At 32.6% G+C, this 19,549-nt stretch overlaps 2 gene segments (V, D, J or C); both read right to left on the reverse strand.

Annotated features, from left to right (window-relative positions):
* Positions 1-961: 961 nt before the first annotated feature.
* LOC127549737 (immunoglobulin heavy variable 3-23-like) lies at positions 962-1,560 on the reverse strand. The segment is given in 2 exon segments: positions 962-1,350; positions 1,435-1,560. Coding segments are annotated over 2 exon segments (420 nt in total).
* A 10,848-nt stretch (positions 1,561-12,408) lies between these two features.
* Positions 12,409-12,998, reverse strand: LOC127549739 (immunoglobulin heavy variable 3-23-like). The segment is given in 2 exon segments: positions 12,409-12,788; positions 12,873-12,998. Coding segments are annotated over 2 exon segments (411 nt in total).
* Positions 12,999-19,549: the final 6,551 nt, after the last annotated feature.

Below are 19,549 nucleotides of genomic sequence, written 5' to 3' on the forward strand. Positions count from 1 at the left end.
AAGAAAAAGAACCTATATGTTCTAAAATATTTCTAAAGGCTCTCTTTGTGATAGCAAAGAACTGAACATTTTGGGGATGCCCATCAATTGGTAAATCATTGAACAAATTGTGGCATGTGATTATGATGGAAAACTATTATGCAATAAGAAATGATGAATTCAATGATCTTAGAACATGAATAGCCTTGCATGACATAATGAAGAGTGAAATGAGCATAATCAAGAAAATATTGTATATAGTAACAGAAATATTGTTTCAAAAACAACTTTAAGCAAATAAGTAATTTTTACTATTAAAAGTATCTAAACTGATTTCAAAGGACATATGAAGGAAGATGCCAACTGCATTCAGAGAAAAAATGTGGTGAGCTTTTTCTTCTCAAAACACAGCCAGGTGATAAAAGTTCAGATCTTTTATTATCTCCAATGTAGCCCGGTTAGCTTAGAGGTCTATCTCTCTGCTTATTTCCAAGAGCTCCCTCCGAATGTCACCAAATCCAAAGGTCTGGTCCTTCAGCCTCTGCCTCTGCTTTCTTCTGCCTCCAACCAGCACAGAGATGGAATGAATCTCTTGTATCCTTCTGGGGAGCCCAGGCACCAACTACAGTGGTGTGAGATGAAGATGAATCTGGTTGTCCACTGAATGAATACGGCTCTCCACTCGTAGCTTCTATATATACAGTGGTTTTACACATACACACACATGGATATACTTCCACATGTGCATATATATATGTGGTGTGTGTGTTTGTGTGTGTGTGTGTGTGTGTGTGTGTGTGTGTGTGTGAAATGGTAGCCATATTTAGATTGGAGAGTGAAGCATTGAACATGACAGCTAGTTGCTAGAAAAGTAGCTTTCTCCCGGCAGAGAAGAAAAAAAAAAGAGCATAGGCCATAATTAGAAATATCTCAGATTCACTCCTGTATCTGTTGCTGAATCTCTTCTGTACATCAAGATCTCAATCCCTTTTTATCCTCACTGGCATCTCATCTCCTGGTAGGGGAAGTTTCTGTCTAGTCTCACATTTCTTTTCCTCACTGTGTCTTTTGCACAGTAATACACAGCTGTATCCTGAGTATTAAGGGAATTCATTTGCAGATTTAACATATTGTTGTTGTTATCTCTGGAGATTGTGAATCGACCTTTCACAGAGTCTGCATAGTATGTACTACTTCCACTACTGCTAATGGTTGCAATCCATTCTAGTCCTTTCCCTGGAGCCTGGCGGACCCAGCCCATTGCATAGCTACTGAAGGTAAATCCAGAAGCTTTGCAGGAGAGTCTCAGAGAACCCCCAGGCTGAATCACATCTCCCCCAGACTCCACCAGCTGCACATCACACTGGACACCTGCAACACAAAAGACATTGCATTAAAATCAATAGTCATATTAAGTCACCTCTTCATATTGTCCCTCCCTCTCCATCAAACTACCTTGGAAAATAGTCAAAAGAAAAATCCAGTTCAGCTTCAATTTCATGGTAAGTTTCTAAGTTAGTCCTTTGCACAGAAGGACACAAAGAACTTGGGCTTGTACCCCAGAGATGCAAGTACAGGTTTGGGGTTGCTTTTCATTCCAGTGAGGAGGGACCCAATTTGCATGTCTTACTTTATTCAAAAAGGGGAAGAAGACCTTCTGCCTCCTAATGAGAAATCCTTTTTCTTGAATGTCAACAAGAAAGTTCTCCTAGAGCAGGTCCTAAAGCCCTGGACAATGAGAGTAACACCAAGACTCACATAGCTGATGGTTTTGATTTAATGGTAATCACCCCATATCATTTCAATAATTGTATCACATATGTTTTGTGTTACTAATAAATTTCTTTTTCTCTTTCTTTCTTTCTTTTTTTGCTGAGGCAATTGGGGTTAAGTGACTTGCTCATGGTCACACAATACTAATACATTTCTAATCAATCCTCCTCCCATTGCTGCTTCTCAAAGCTTTTCAACCATATTCCATTACCAGTGACCAACTGATTGAATCTGTTTTATGAATCACTTTCTTCTCACAGTCTCTTGTCCTGGTTCTTGGCAACTCTATTGCTTCCTGCTTTTTCTTTTCCTTTACATTAGATCACATTTCATTTAAAAAATTTAGCCACAATACCAGATACACTCTCTCATTGCATTGAAAAGAACAGCTCATATCACTTATTTTAATCTTCTAAAGTCACAGTACACGTTAAGAAAATTGCAAATCTCCTCCAAAAAAAACACCTTATGCTCAGAGGGACATATCTTATTTGAAGGGACAGAAAAACTTTTATACTCTACGACACTGACTAAATAGCCTGATTTATGCACTTTTTTGTGATGAATTTCATATTTCAAATACCTTTCTCATTACCTAGACTAGCCAGCTATGCACATTTATGCACTGGCTGTATATTGTTTCTCACTTCTACTTTATTTTCTCTTTCTTCCAGGAGAGTGATTTGTAATTTCAGGGCCCTTATCCTTTTTGAGATCTACATCTACTGATAGTTTAGAGATTTTCATTATTTTCAGGGGCTCAACTCAATGAAAAAAAAAGCTATCAATGCTTCTTTTAGCCACCATTATAGCTATAGAGTTTTCATCATAAAGAAAAGAGTCTGAATCAGGTTTGTTTTCACTCCCCTATTATTGTTATTATATTTGCGGTGGTTTCTTCTTACTCTATTATTTACCAGAATTATGAACAAAGTTCATAATGATCTTCAAGTGTTGAGTCCATGAACTATTGTTTCAGACATGCTAGTATAAAGATAGAAGACTTTTGGACTTTTCCCATTTCAGGCATAAAGTGGGCACCCTCTGTATCCTATTCACAGATAGTAAAAGTTGCCAAATTTAGGAATTTTCCATTCAGTGATTATAAAGGAAATTTAAATGAATGTTTATATTGCTTATTACCTTATTTAACATGAATGATTTTATTTAACCTGAGAGGGTTTAGGATCCTTGCTCATATGATGAAAGCCATTGAAGTCACATGAGTAAGCCCTAGATAACCATGTTCCTTGGGTTGATATAATAAAGCAATCTACCCAGTTTTGTATTAAGAGTACTAACTAACTTAGGTAACTCTGCTCTCAAGAATTGAGCTAAGGAGAAAGGCAGGTCTGGAGAAAAATACTGTTTTCATAAAGAGCAACATAGAAATTTTACAATAAGAAGTAAGAAATCGGGGTCTTAAAGTGTCAGAGACTTGAGTTGGGTTGGCCTTGTATATTCCTTATATGTATCATTCAACTAGCATATTCTATGTATTTGCCCATTCTTTCTACTGACTCTGTATTTGTGGGAAAGTATGTCTCATGTTATAGAAAAGGTTCATGTGATAATATTTGTTTTTGCTTAAACTAATTATGTCAGCTGGTTTGGGCCCAAGAGTGTGGAGTCACAAACTATCTAGGTTTGTTGAATCCCTGAATAGCTTAATTGTAAAAGTAACTTAGGAAAATAGACCAATAGCAGAATGCCATATTGCAAATCACAATTCATCAAAAAAAAATTTCCTTAGGTTTCATCAAAATAAAAGAATCTGAAGGATAAAGGATAAGTGAATATTATAATAACAACAACAAAAACAATAATAAAGATCCCAATAAGAAGAAAATTCAATACTTAGCTAGAAAGCTAAGAAATAGAGAATACTGGAGTAGGAAGCCAGAATATATAGGGTTCCACCAGGTTGACAGAAAAGGTCCTGGCATCCATATGAATCTTTTTGTCCCTTTAGAAGTCACATGAGTTAAGCCTGAGGCCAGCTAGAGCTTCGACATCCAAATATAACAGAATCTACCTCCAAAGTGGAAGGAATTGAAAGGAAAAGGATTCGTGAATATAATGAAAAAAAGTTTGAAATTACCAGAGATTTCAAAACGAAGGAAACTTAAGGAACTTGAAGATAGGCAAATAAAACAAGAAGGTACACATAACAAAGGATAGCTCCTAGAATACCTCAAAAGTTATGAAAAATAAATAAATATAATTAAACAAAGAAAAGTTGTTCAATACATGACTCAGGAGAAGGCACCATGGATTCTCAAGCACTCTTGGGAAGTAGTAGCACTGAATCACAATATAATATTTCCTAATGGTGCAAAAAAAACCAAAACAATGAGTTGCAAAAATTCAATTTATCTTTTGCATAACAGATATAAATTGATGATATTGTATAATTTAAATCCAAGGTGGCAAATCTCACCAAAAATAAAAAAAAAGAATAAGTGATTGGGAATCTAAGAATACAAAAGAGAAAAATCATATGAAAGAAAAGAGCAGAAATCACTAACAGTAAAAGAAAATTTCATCTCTACAGAAGTGCAATACATTTCTGAGTATGGTTTCAAAACTGGCAAACTTAAGGATTATAGGAACTTGACAAGTTAAAAAGCTTGAACATCAAAATGCAAGAAATAAATAAGAAAAGTCTACATCATAAAACAAATTTCCTTTGAGTTTGTAGCCGAAGACCATAGGATTTTTGTTGTTGCTTTTGTTTTTATTTGTTTTTTCTTTTCTTTTCTGAAGATAATGTAAGAACACTTTCAATTGGCACCATTTATGTGAGTCAGAAGTTGTTGGAATCCTTACAAAGTGTTAACTCATTAGAGTTGATAGAGACAATAATTATTTAATTTAGCATGGTTCAGTATGATTGATCTGATCTTACAAGGAGATGTTATGGGCCAGAACTTGAAACAAGGTATTAAGTGGAATTGATAGAAACAATGCTTGTGTTCACACCTTTAGAGAGTTCATCTAAGCAAGAAGCTCTTAGGGCCAGAGAGCACTATGGGACAGACACAGAACACTCTGGGAGGAAGCCCACAAGCCCACTCTTGGAGGTGGAGTCAGATTCATTCCAACTTTCACCTTGGTGCTGGCTGGAGACATTTGGAGTTGAGCTAAAGGCAAAAGACTAGCAACAAGAGCTCTCAGAACCAAGGAAAGAGATAAGAAATAAACATTTGGTTTTTATCACCTGGCTGTATTTGGAGTGATTATTACTCTGAATTGAAACTAAGGCTGCCTCCAGAAAACCTCCCCAAGAAACCTGCTCCCAGAGAACCATTATATTATACAAAAGAAGAGAACACCACAAGAAGTTCTAGACAATTTTCTTCTATTATTTCTTGCTTTGCTTATAATTTCTCCTTGTCATGGCTTGTGAATATATGCATAAATGCATGCATGGGAATACATTGATAAACATATATTTGTGTATCTTCAGAGTATTGTTGTTTTTCAATGCAATTTGACTCTTTGTGGTTACATTTTGGGGTTTTATTGACACAAATACTGGAATGGTGTGTCATTTATATTTCCAATTTATTTTTCAGATGAGGAAAATGAGGCAAATAGAATTAAGTAACCTGTCCACGATTTCACAGCTAATAAGCATTTGAGGCCAGATCCAAACTATGAGTTTGGTGAGTTTTCGTGATTCCCAGCCCAGTGTCCTATCCTTTGTGCCATCTAGCTACTATATGTGTGTGTGTGTGTGTGTGTGAATGTATATACACATATATATGCATATGATTTTGTGTGTAAATATATGTTTACCTGTATATATGTATATATTTATATTAATGTGTTTTATTTATATGTATTTATGTACATGTATTTATATTGTATATGTACACCAAATCATTCATTCCTCAATAGATAAGTGCTTAAGTGGTTCAAAGAATATGAATAAAGATTTCACAATAGAATTAAAAACTATTAATTACCATACAAAAGAATGTTGCAACTTAATAACCTTTCAAATGAGAAAGAAGTGGAAGTGTAAATAAGTTGTGACACAAAAATAGTAAGAAATAATATAAGAAACAATATGTGTGATGAATACAAAGATACATGGAAAGATTTACATGATAAAATATAGAGTGAAATAAGCAGAATCAAGAAAACAATATACATAATAACTATAACAATATAAATGAAAGAACAATAAGCACAAAATAATTAAAATGAATGTTAGAAAAGTACAAAAAATAAGCATGGTCCCAAAAAAGATTTCCCCATGCCAAAGCTTTGAAGTGGTGGAAGACTTAGGAGTATAGCACATTACATATATTTTCAGACCTATTTTCTATGTTGATTTTTTGCTAATTTTTTTCTTCTTTTCCTTTAAAAATATTTTTAAAAAGTTTAAAAATTATTTAAATATTATGGGTAAGAGAGATACTGGGGAAAATTCTGAAATTGAAACATAGCAATTTAAATTGTTTTGTTTTGTTTGAAAACAAAAATGTGGTCACATTTTCCCAATAGCTCTTTCTGGTGTTACATATGAAACAAGAATAATTTTTTTGAATTCTCTTAGAATGCTGGAGAATATTTCTATTTATGGATTCCACAACATTTTTAGTGACTTGGACTTGTCCTGTTTGTGTTTTCTCAGGATCAATAAAATTTTTTATTCTTGTTATTTTTGTTTTTGTCCTGTTTGACTAGAGTTTGACTAGAGACAAAACAACTGTTTGTTTTGTGTCGAAAAGAATCTGGAATCTTATAAAACTGAATTTTTTTTTTATTACTACCATTCAATCTTATGGAATGGTTTGTCTATTTAAGTACATATTTACTTTCCCAGATATATCCTCTATTAGTCTTTGTTTCCAGAAAGTGTATCAGGCTTTCCAGCAAACATGTATTGTTATTTGTATGCATCCTTCCCTTTTTGTGTGTCTCTGACCTTTTATCTATTCATTTTTACAGCTACAAGAGGATTGAACTAACCATAAAGTGATCATAAAGTCTTTTATATGTCTTCTTTTTGTAGGTCCTTATGTGATTATGAAGTTATAGAATTCAAGTATTTTTTATGATTTATTATTCTCTCTAAAGTTAAATGTGAAAAAACTGGCATTAAAGCCCTTTGTCTAAATATAATTTATTTTTGTTTAACATGTATATCTATAACATTGAGTGTTTCTTTTCCTGAATGTGTGTGCAAAATGAGATTGTTTTGTTATATTTTTCTAAATTTATTTATATATATATATGTGTGCTTGTGTATATATGGCAAATCACATTGGAATTTTCTTTGGGCAAATTTTCCTTATCTTGGTCTAATCATCCTTAATTTAAAAAAAAAAGATTTCTTATCTATATCCATTTGTTCTGAAGCAATTTGTAAACATCTGTTATTTTAAATGCAGTTCATTGAAAGATTTCAAGTCAAATTATATTCCAAATTTCCCCAATTACCTGTTTTTAAGCTCAAATTTTGCAATTTTTAAATGTTTTGACATTTAGAATATGACTATTCAGAGTAAGAAAATATAAGAACATAAGTATAAGATGTGTGTGTATGTGTTACAAACTGATCTACTTAAGTTATGTGTGTCCATGTGATTAGATATGTCCATATAATCTCTCTAGACATGAGTCACAGATAGTTGTTTGTGCATTGTTTTGATTTGGTTTTGTTTTTCTTAGCATTTGATGCTTTTTTGAAGTGAAATCAAATTTTAAAATTACAATTGCAAATGTATGACATCTTGATAATCTTGAAAGGGCAATATTAATATACATATATAAATATAAATACTTCAAAACTACCATAAGATGGTTTTCTGAGTTTCAAAGTTTTATGGAATTCTAAAGTCTTCATCAATTTTTTAAAGCAAGAAAAAAGAATAAGGTTTATTGAAATACAAAATATTTATGAACAATTTGCAAGATTTTATAAACAATAGGGATGTATCAAAAGCAAAAAGGACTAGTACCTTTTACAAATAAAGAAAAAAGAAGATAAATAAAAGTTGTTGCTAGAATCTCATTTCTTACAATATAAGCCTTACCAGTAAGATGCAGACCAAAGAGATCTTTACTAGAACTGCTAATAGTGGATCTGACAACAAATTGATTTATAGACATCATGTTGTTTTGTATTTTATTTTCTTTGTGGATCCCTCAGAAATCAAACATGGTTTTTTAGACCTAACACAAGTATTCATGGAATCATTAGACTGTCCTTAGAAAATATTAGTGAATGGATTTTATTTTATGTCATCAAAGTCCACAATATTCTGAAAGAAATGGTGGTAAAGGGAATGGTTTTAAAGACCAATATGAATGAAATTGATATTCTCATTGGTTCATAAAACAAATTGGAGAAATACAAGGCTGTTTTAGCAGGAGTTTCAGCCTGAGCATATCCACTATAAAGAATATTAATCTTTCTGAAATCCCAAAAAAGTATTAACATTGGTGATATCAATGTTAAAGTGTCTTTAATGAAAAAGCTAGTCCCAGGAAATATCCAGGAGGGAAAATATAATCCAAATCTACTATGCAATTATTAAGCAGAAATGCTCAGATGAAGAGAGTCCTAACTTTTGCTGTTGGATTGATTTATTAAAATTTATTGTATGTAATTATGTATAAAATCAGTGTATTAAGATAAATATTGTTTTTGTCTTTTAAGGAAATGAATAATGTATTTACTATGTTATTTTTAAAATTTCATTCTTATAAACTTCATAAAGGTTATCATGTGGGTTATATTATTTTGGAAAATGTTATCTATGGTATTTCTTTATTATTCATAACACAAAATGTTGGGACATTTTGCATATTTCACAGAATTCTACCAATGCAGCATTACTTAACTCTTCTTGCTATTTGTCATGATCATATGAAAGCCATATGTGTGTTGCTTGAAGGTACTTTTCTTTTTTAGAAAAAAATTAAATAAAATTAAGTGGACTTTTTTCCTCTGAGGCAGTTGGTGTTAAGTGACTTACCCAGGGTCACACAGATAGGAAAACCCTAAGTGTCTGAGGCCAGATTTCAACTCAGGTCCTCCTGAGTTCAAGGCTGGTGTTCTATCCACTGTGCCACTTAGCTGCCCCAATTAAGTGTATTTTTAAAGCAAAAACTTAAAAAAAAAAAACAACCCTCTGTTACTGACACTCTTCAAGGAAAATGATTTCTAACAGTAGAAGAGTGAGATATTGACTACACTGTTGATCACCTTGGAATACTATCACCTTCCTATTTCTAGAAGCTATGTTTCTCATAATGTAGCCCAAGATTGCATTCATTTTTTTGGATTCCAAATCACATTGCTGATTTATATTGAGCTTTCTGTTCACTACCTCCCCCTGTTCCCACTCCAGCCTGTCCTCCTCTTGGCAAGTTTCTTAGTGAAAATGTTCTTTAATGATGCTTCCTCTTTTTGTACTTGTGAAATTTATATTTTTCAATCATATGATTGTGTTTATTCTTTTTGAATTTTATCTTATCACACATAATCCAGTGATCTACCCTATCAAGATTTTCTAGTTCGTACTCTATAATCTAATTTGTTAGTTAATCCTCCCAGCTTGGCATCATCAAGTCACAGATGAATATGCTAAATAGCACAGGATAAAGAAAAGATCCTTCGGACATTTCACTAGATATTTTTAGCCACGTTGACTTTGATCCCCCTTTGAATCAAGTCAACCAATCAGTTCTGTAACTATCTGACTAATCCATATTTTTCCAACTTCTTCACAATAATACAATGAAATATTTTATCAAAAGCTTTGCTAATATGTAGAAAGGCTATATCCTTAACACTCTTCATATCCTACTTTATTAATTCTGTCAAAAATGAAAATTACATTAAGATGATATCACCTATTTCATAGAACCTCATACTGAATCTATGAGCACTACTTCCATTCCAAGTAAAAGTTAAAATTCTAGTGCTCTTCCCAGTGCATAACACTTCTTTTGAAAGAATTAATGCTACTACCATCTTTCAATCCATCATTATTCTCTATAACTGTAGGACTTGATTAGAAGGATCAGAGGGCAAGTGATTTATCACTAGACCATGAAGAATTTGAATTTGGGGGTGGAGTGATAGAGGGGAAAAATAAAGAATAAAGTAGAAAGTATCTTTCTTTATATTTGACTAACCCTTGTGACCTCAATTGGGTCATAAGAAATATCTATAATAAGAAGTGGTTAACTATATTTGCGACTGGAAAAAAGTGAGAATACATCAATTTTATTAACATCATCAAACATTTATTAAGCTACTACAATATGTCAGTTACTTTTTAAAGCAGTAGAGATACAGAAGCAAAAATGAAATAATTTCAACCTTCAAGCATTTTGTGTTACATTTTAATGAGGTAGACAACATGTATGTGTATATATGCCATGAGTGTATATGTATGTAGTATTTTGAGGAGTGTGGGCAGTAGTACCAAGGGAGTTTAAGAAAAGCTTTATGTAGAAATTAATATTTTAACTTTTTCTTAAAGGAAACTTTCTCTTAAAAGAATTACAAGAAATGAAGGTTAGGAGACAAGGCATTCCAGGCATGGGGACCAAGAAATGCATAAGCAGTCAGGAGATAGTTTTTTTGTGTATGAAATAGCAAGTAGAGCAGTATGTTTACTATAGAGTTTATAGAGGTGAGTAATATGTAAGAAGCCAGGAATGTTAGAAATGAACCATGCTATGAAAAGCTTTAAATGACAGATAGGAGAGATTGTATTTGACCCATTTTTCTTCTATATTATATTTTTTCAATTAATGACAATATGTCTTGTAAGAAACCTTATAATACCTTTGTATAGTTAAGCAAAACTAATTCCTTTATGAGCTATGTCTAAACAGATATATTCTGCAGCTATAATATTTCATAATATTTCAGGTGGATTCTATGGATGTCATAAACGCTCTGGAATTACAGTTAGTCATCAATTTGATCAGTTTCTAAGTCTCTCAAAATTGTTTGTCTTTACAATATTGTAGCCATTGTATAGTTCATCATGTTGGTTCTGCTCATTCTGAATTATTTCATAAAAATATTTCCAGATTTCTCTGCAAATATTCCCTTTATCATTTCTCACACCACAATAATATTCATCCAATCTATGCGACAATGTATCATATCACAATATTTAAGCATTTCTATTATATAACATAGAATAATACTGTTATATTATATTATACTGTGCTTTATAATGTTATATTTCATGTTATATTATATGGCAGCCAGATGGTACATTGGACAAGAATTCTAGGGCCTACAATTAGGAAGACACTGAATACAAATCTGGTCTCATACATTTACTAGCTATGTAATCCTAGGAAAGTCACATAATCCTATTTCCCCATCTGACATCCTTCTGGAAAAGAATTGGCAAACCACTTTAGTACCTTTGCTATGAAAACTCCAAGAGGACCGTAAAGAGTTTGACATGACTGAAATGTCCAAATGACAGCAATATTATATTATACATAACAGTTTATAAGTTGCTCAATAATTTAAAAATAATGGAAACACTTTTAATTTCTAATTCTTTTCTACCGCAAAAAAGCTACTATAAATGTTGTTTTGCATAGGTATCTTTTTCCTTATTTATTAATAATTATAAAATTATCACCGAGTCTATAAATTGATCTTGCAATATTTGGTCTATTTCCAAAGATGATTAGGGGAAAGAAAAAGAACCTATATGTTCTAAAATATTTCTAAAGGCTCTCTTTGTGATAGCAAAGAACTGAACATTTTGGGGATGCCCATCAATTGGTAAATCATTGAACAAATTGTGGCATGTGATTATGATGGAAAACTATTATGCAATAAGAAATGATGAATTCAATGATCTTAGAACATGAATAGCCTTGCATGACATAATGAAGAGTGAAATGAGCATAATCAAGAAAATATTGTATATAGTAACAGAAATATTGTTTCAAAAACAACTTTAAGCAAATAAGTAATTTTTACTATTAAAAGTATCTAAACTGATTTCAAAGGACATATGAAGGAAGATGCCAACTGCATTCAGAGAAAAAATGTGGTGAGCTTTTTCTTCTCAAAACACAGCCAGGTGATAAAAGTTCAGATCTTTTATTATCTCCAATGTAGCCCGGTTAGCTTAGAGGTCTATCTCTCTGCTTATTTCCAAGAGCTCCCTCCGAATGTCACCAAATCCAAAGGTCTGGTCCTTCAGCCTCTGCCTCTGCTTTCTTCTGCCTCCAACCAGCACAGAGATGGAATGAATCTCTTGTATCCTTCTGGGGAGCCCAGGCACCAACTACAGTGGTGTGAGATGAAGATGAATCTGGTTGTCCACTGAATGAATACGGCTCTCCACTCGTAGCTTCTATATATACAGTGGTTTTACACATACACACACATGGATATACTTCCACATGTGCATATATATATGTGGTGTGTGTGTTTGTGTGTGTGTGTGTGTGTGTGTGTGTGTGTGTGTGAAATGGTAGCCATATTTAGATTGGAGAGTGAAGCATTGAACATGACAGCTAGTTGCTAGAAAAGTAGCTTTCTCCCGGCAGAGAAGAAAAAAAAAAGAGCATAGGCCATAATTAGAAATATCTCAGATTCACTCCTGTATCTGTTGCTGAATCTCTTCTGTACATCAAGATCTCAATCCCTTTTTATCCTCACTGGCATCTCATCTCCTGGTAGGGGAAGTTTCTGTCTAGTCTCACATTTCTTTTCCTCACTGTGTCTTTTGCACAGTAATACACAGCTGTATCCTGAGTATTAAGGGAATTCATTTGCAGATTTAACATATTGTTGTTGTTATCTCTGGAGATTGTGAATCGACCTTTCACAGAGTCTGCATAGTATGTACTACCTCCAATACTTGCAACCCATTCTAGTCCTTTCCCTGGAACCTGGCGGACCCAGCCCATTGCATAGCTACTGAAGGTAAATCCAGAAGCTTTGCAGGAGAGTCTCAGAGAACCACCGGGCTGAATCACATCTCCCCCAGACTCCACCAGCTGCACATCACACTGGACACCTGCAACACAAGAGACATTGCATTAAAATCAATAGTCATATTAAGTCACCTCTTCCTATTGTCCCTCCCTCTCCATCAAACTACCTTGGAAAATAGTTAAAAGAAAAATCCAGTTCAGCTTCAATTTCATGGTAAGTTTCTAAGTTAGTCCTTTGCACAGAAGGACACAAAGAACTTGGGCTTGTACCCCAGAGATGCAAGTACAGGTTTGGGGTTGCTTTTCATTCCAGTGAGGAGGGACCCAATTTGCATGTCTTACTTTATTCAAAAAGGGGAAGAAGACCTTCTGCCTCCTAGTGAGAAATCCTTTTTCTTGAATGTCAACAAGAAAGTTCTCCTAGAGCAGGTCCTAAAGCCCTGGACAATGAGAGTAACACCAAGACTCACATAGCTGATGGTTTTGATTTAATGGTAATCACCCCATATCATTTCAATAATTGTATTACATATGTTTTGTTACTAATAAATTTCTTTTTCTCTTTCTTTCTTTCTTTTTTTTGCTGAGGCAATTGGGGTTAAGTGACTTGCCCATGGTCACACAGTACTAATACATTTCTAATCAATCCTCCTCCCATTGCTGCTTCTCAAAGCTTTTCAACCATATTCCATTACCAGTGACCAACTGATTGAAACTGTTTTATGAATCACTTTCTTCTCACAGTCTCTTGTCCCGGTTCTTGGCAACTCTATTGCTTCCTGCTTTTTCTTTTCCTTTACATTAGATCACATTTCATTTAAAAAATTTAGCCACAATACCAGATACACTCTCTCATTGCATTGAAAAGAACAGCTCATATCACTTATTTTAATCTTCTAAAGTCACAGTACACGTTAAGAAAATTGCAAATCTCCTCCAAAAAAAACACCTTATGCTCAGAGGGACATATCCTATTTGAAGGGACAGAAAAGCTTTTATACTCTGCGACACTGACTAAATAGCCTGATTTATGCACTTTTTTGTGATAATTTCATATTTCAAATACCTTTCTCATTACCTAGACTAGCCAGCTATGCACATTTATGCACTGGCTGTACATTGTTTCTCACTTCTACTTTCTTTTCTCCTTCTTCCAGGAGAGTGATTTGTAATTTCAGGGCCCTCATCCTTTTTGAGATCTACATCTACTGATAGTTTAGAGATTTTCATTATTTTCAGGGGCTCAACTCAATGAAAAAAAAAGCTATCAATGCTTCTTTTAGCCACCATTATAGCTATAGAGTTTTCATCATAAAGAAAAGAGTCTGAATCAGGTTTGTTTTCATTCCCCTATTATTGTTATTATATTTGGGGTGGTTTCTTCTTATTCTATTATTTACCAGAATTATGAACAAAGTTTATAATGATCCTCTTTTCAAGTGTTGAGTCCATGAACTATTGTTTCAGATATTCTAGTATAAAGATAGAAGACTTTTGGACTTTTCCCATTTCAGGCATAAAGTGGGCACCCTCTGTATCCTATTCACAGATAGTAAAAGTTGCCAAATTTAGGAATTTTCCATTCAGTGATTATAAAGGAAATTTAAGTGAATGTTTATATTGCTTATTCCCTTATTTAATATGAATGATTTTATTCAACCTGAGAGGGTTTAGAACCCTTGCTCATATGATGAAAGCCATTGAAGTCACATGAGTAAGCTCTAGATAACCATGTTAACCCAAGGGTTGATATAATAAAGCAATCTACCCAGTTTTGTATTAAGAGTACTAACTAACTTAGGTAACTCTGCTCTCAGGAATTGAGCTAAGGAGAAAGGCAGATCTGGAGAAAAATGCTGTTTTCATAAAGAGCAACATAGAAATTTTACAGTAAGAAGTAAGAAATCGGGGTCTTAAAGTGTCAGAGAGTTGAGTTGGGTTGGCCATGTATATTCCTTATATGTATCATTCAACTAGCATATTCTATGTATTTGCCCATTCTTTCTACTGACTCTGTATTTGTGGGAAAGTATGTCTCATGTTATAGAAAAGGTTCATGTGATAATATTTGTTTTTGCTTAAACTAATTATGTCAGCTGGTTTGGGCCCAAGAGTGTGGAGTCACAAACTATCTAGGTTTGTTGAATCCCTGAATAGCTTAATTGTAAAAGTGACTTAGGAAAGTAGGCCAATAGCAGAATGCCATATTACAAATCACAATTCATCAAAAAAAAATTTTCCTTATGTTTCATCAAAATAAAAGAATCTGAAGGATAAAGGATAAGTGAATATTATAATAACAACAACAAAAACAATAATAAAGATCTCAATAAGAAGAAAATTCAATACTTAGCTAGAAAGCTAAGAAATAGAGAATACTGGAGTAGGAAGCCAGAATGTATAGGGTTCCACCAGGTTGACAGAAAAGGTTCTGGCATCCATATGAAATCTTTTTGTCCCTTAAGAAGTCACATGAGTTAAGCCTGAGGCCAGCTAGAGCTTTGACATCCAGATGCAACAGAATCTACCTCCAAAGTGGAAGGAATTGAAAGGAAAAGGATTAGTGAATATAATGAAAAAAAGTTTGAAATTACCAGAGATTTCAGTATGAAGGAAACTTAAAGAACTTGAAGATAGGCAAATAAAACAAGAAGGTACACATAACAAAAGATAGCTCCTAGAATACCTCAACAGTTATGAAAAATAAATAAATATAATTAAACAAAGAAAAGTTGTTCAATACATGACTCAGGAGAAGGCTCCATGGATTCCCACGCACTCTTGGGAAGTAGTAGCACTGAATCACAATATAATATTTCCTAATGGTGCAAAAAAAAACAAAACAATGAGTTGCAAAAATTCAATTTATCTTTTGCATAACAGATATAAATTGATGATATTGTATAATTTAAATCCAAGGTGGCAAATCTCACCAAAAATAAAAAAAAAGAATAAGTGATTGGGAATCTAAGAATACAAAAGAGAAAAATCATATGAAAGAAAAGAGCAGAAATCACTAACAGTAAAAGAAAATTTCATCTCTACAGAAGTGCAATACATTTCTGAGTATGGTTTCAAAAATGGCAAACTTAAGGATTATAGGAACTTGACAAGTTAAAAAGCTTGAGCATCAAAATGCAAGAAATAAAAAAAGTCTACATCATAAAACAAATTTCCTTTGAGTTTGTAGTCGAAGACCATAGGATTTTTGTTGTTGCTTTTGTTTTTATTTGTTTTTTCTTTTCTTTTCTGAAGATAATGTAAGAACACTTTCAATTGGCACCATTTATTTGGTTAAGAAGTTGTTGGAATCCTTACAAAGTGTTAACTCATTAGAGTTGATAGAGACAATAATTATTTAATTTAGCATGGTTCAGTATGATTGATCTGATCTTACAAGAAGATGTTATGGGCCAGAACTTGAAACAAGGTACTAAGTGGAACTGATAGAAACAATGCTTGTGTTCACAGCTTTAGAGAGCTCATCTAAGAAAGAAGCTCTTAGGGTCAGAGAGTACTCTGGGACAGACACAGAGCACTCTGGGAGGAAGCCCACAAGCCCACTCTTGGAGGTGGAGTTCATTCATTCCAACTTTCACCTTGGTGCTGGCTGGAGGCATTCGGAGTTGAGCTAAAGGCAAAATACTAGCAACAAGAGCTCTCAGAACCAAGGAAAGAGATAAGAAATAAACGTTTGGATTTTATCAGCTGGCTGTATTTGGAGTGATTATTACTCTGAATCGAAACTAAGGCTGCCTCCAGAAAACCTCCCCAAGAAACCTGCTCTCAGAGAACCATTATATTATACAAAAGAAGAAAACACCACAAGAAGTTCTAGACAATTTTCTTCTATTATTTCTTGCTTTGCTTATAATTTCTCCTTGTCATGGTTTGTGAATATATGCATAAATGCATGCATGGGAATACATTGATAAACATATATTTGTGTATCTTCAGAGTATTGTTGTTTTTCAATGCAATTTGACTCTTTGTGATTACATTTTGGGGTTTTATTGACACAAATACTGGAGTGGTGTGTCATTTATATTTCCAACTTATTTTACAGATGAGGAAAATGAGGCAAATAGAATTAAGTAACCTGCCCACGATTTCACAGCTAATAAGCATTTGAGGCCAGATCCAAACTATGAGTTTGGTGAGTTTTCGTGATTCCCAGCCCAGTGTCCTATCCTTTGTGCCATCTAGCTACATATATGTGTGTGTGTGTGTGTGTGAATGTATATACACATATATATGCATATGATTTTGTGTGTAAATATATGTTTACCTGTATATATGTATATATTTATATTAATGTGTTTTATTTATATGTATTTATGTATATGTATTTATATTGTATATGTACACCAAATCATTCATTCCTCAATAGATAAGTGCTTAAGTGGTTCAAAGAATATGAATAAAGATTTCACAATAGAATTAAAAACTATTAATTACCATACAAAAGAATGTTGCAACTTAATAACCTTTCAAATGAGAAAGAAGTGGAAGTGTAAATAAGTTGTGACACAAAAATAGTAAGAAATAATATAAGAAAAAATATGTTGATGAATACAAAGATACATGGAAAGATTTACATGATAAAATATAGAGTGAAATAAGCAGAATCAAGAAAACAATATACATAATAACTATAACGATGTAAATGAAAGAACAATAAGCACAAAATAATTAAAATGAATGGTAGAAAAGTACAAAAAAATAAGCATGGTCCCAAAAAAGATTTCCCCATGCCAAAGCTGTGAAGTGGTGGAAGACTTAGGAGTATAGCACATTACATATATTTTTAGACCTATTTTCTATGTTGATTTTTTTGCTAATTTTTTTTCTCCTTTTCCTTTAAAAATATTTTTAAAATCTTTTTTAAAAATTTTAAAATTATTTTAAGAATTATTAAAAATATTATGGGTAAGAGAGATACTGGGGAAAATTCTGAAATTGAAACATAGCCATTTAAATTGTTTTGTTTTGTTTGAAAACAAAAATGTGGTCACATTTTCCCAATAGCTCTTTCTGGTGTTACATATGAAACAAGAATAATTTTTTTGAATTCTCTTAGAATGCTGGAGAATATTTCTATTTATGGAATCCACAACATTTGTAGTGATTTGAACTTGTCCTGTTTGTGTTTTTTCAGGATCAATAAAATTTTTTATTCTTGTTATTTTTGTTTTTGTCCTGTTTGACTAGAGTACAACTGTTTGTTTTGTGTCGACAAGAATCTGGAATCTTATAAAACTGAATTTTTTTTTTTTATTACTACCATTCAATCTTATGGAATGGTTTGTCTATTTAAGTACATATTTACTTTCCCAGATATATCCTCTATTAGTCTTTGTTTCCAGAAAGTGTATCAGGCTTTCCAGCAAGCATGTATTGTTATTGGTATGCATCCTTCCCTTTTTGTGTGTCTCTGACCTTTTATCTATTCATTTTTTGCCCTATCCAGATCAGCTGAACTTTTACAGCTACAAGAGGATTGAACTAACCATAAAGTGATCATAAAGTATTTTATATGTCTTCTTTTTGTAGGTCCTCATGTGTTTATGAAGTTATAGAATTCAAGTATTTTTTATGATTTATTATTCTCTCTAAAATTAAATGATGTGAAAAAACTGGTATTAAAGCCCTTTGTTTAAATATTATTTATTTTTGTTTAACATGTATGTCTGTAACATTGAATAAATGTTTCTTTTCCTGAATGTGTGTGCAAAATTGGATTGTTTTGTTATATTTTTCTAAATTTATTTATATATATATATGTGTGCTTGTGTATATATGGCAAATCACATTGGAATTTTCTTTGGGCAAATTTTCCTTATCTTCGTCTAATCATCCTTAATTTAAAAAAAAAAAAAGATTTCTTATCTATACCCAGTTGTTCTGAAGCAATTTGTAAACATCTGTTATTTTAAATGCAGTTCATTGAAAGATTTCAAGTCAAATTATATTCCAAATTTCCCCAATTACCTGTTTTTAAACTCAAATTTTGCAATTTTTATGTTTTGACATTTAGAATATGACTATTCAGAGTAAGAAAATGTAAGAACATAAGTATAAGATGTGTGTATGTGTGTGTGTAACTGATCTACTTAAGTTACGTGTGTCCATGTGGATTAGATATGTCCATATAATCTCTCTAGACATGAGTCACAGATAGTTATTTGTGCATTGTTTTGATTTGGTTTTGTTTTTCTTAGCATTTGATGCTTTTTTGAAGTGAAATCAAATTTTAAAATTACAATTGCAAATGTATGACATCTTGATAATCTTGAAAGGGCAATATTAATATACATATATAAATATAAGTACTTCAAAACTACCTTAAGATGGTTTTCTGAGTTTCAAAGTTTTATGGAATTCTAAAGTCTTCATCAATTTTTTAAAGCAAGAAAAAAGAATAAGGTTTATTGAAATACAAAATATTTATGAACAATTTGCAAGATTTTATAAACAATAGGGATGTATCAAAAGCAAAAAGGACTAGTACCTTTTACAAATAAAGAAAAAAGAAGATAAATAAAAGTTGTTGCTAGAATCTCATTTCTTACAATATAAGCCTTACCAGTAAGATGCATACCAAAGAGATCTTTACTAGAACTGCTAATAGTGGATCTGACAACAAATTGATTTATAGACATCATGTTGTTTTGTATTTTATTTTCTTTGTGGATCCCTCAGAAATCAAACATGGTTTTTTAGACCTAACACAAGTATTCATGGAATCATTAGACTGTCCTTAGAAAATATTAGTGAATGGATTTTATTTTATGTCATCAAAGTCCACAATATTCTGAAAGAAATGGTGGCAAAGGGAATGGTT

The sequence above is a fragment of the Antechinus flavipes genome, chromosome 2 (assembly GCF_016432865.1).
Source record: "Antechinus flavipes isolate AdamAnt ecotype Samford, QLD, Australia chromosome 2, AdamAnt_v2, whole genome shotgun sequence".
Taxonomy (NCBI): domain Eukaryota; kingdom Metazoa; phylum Chordata; class Mammalia; order Dasyuromorphia; family Dasyuridae; genus Antechinus; species Antechinus flavipes.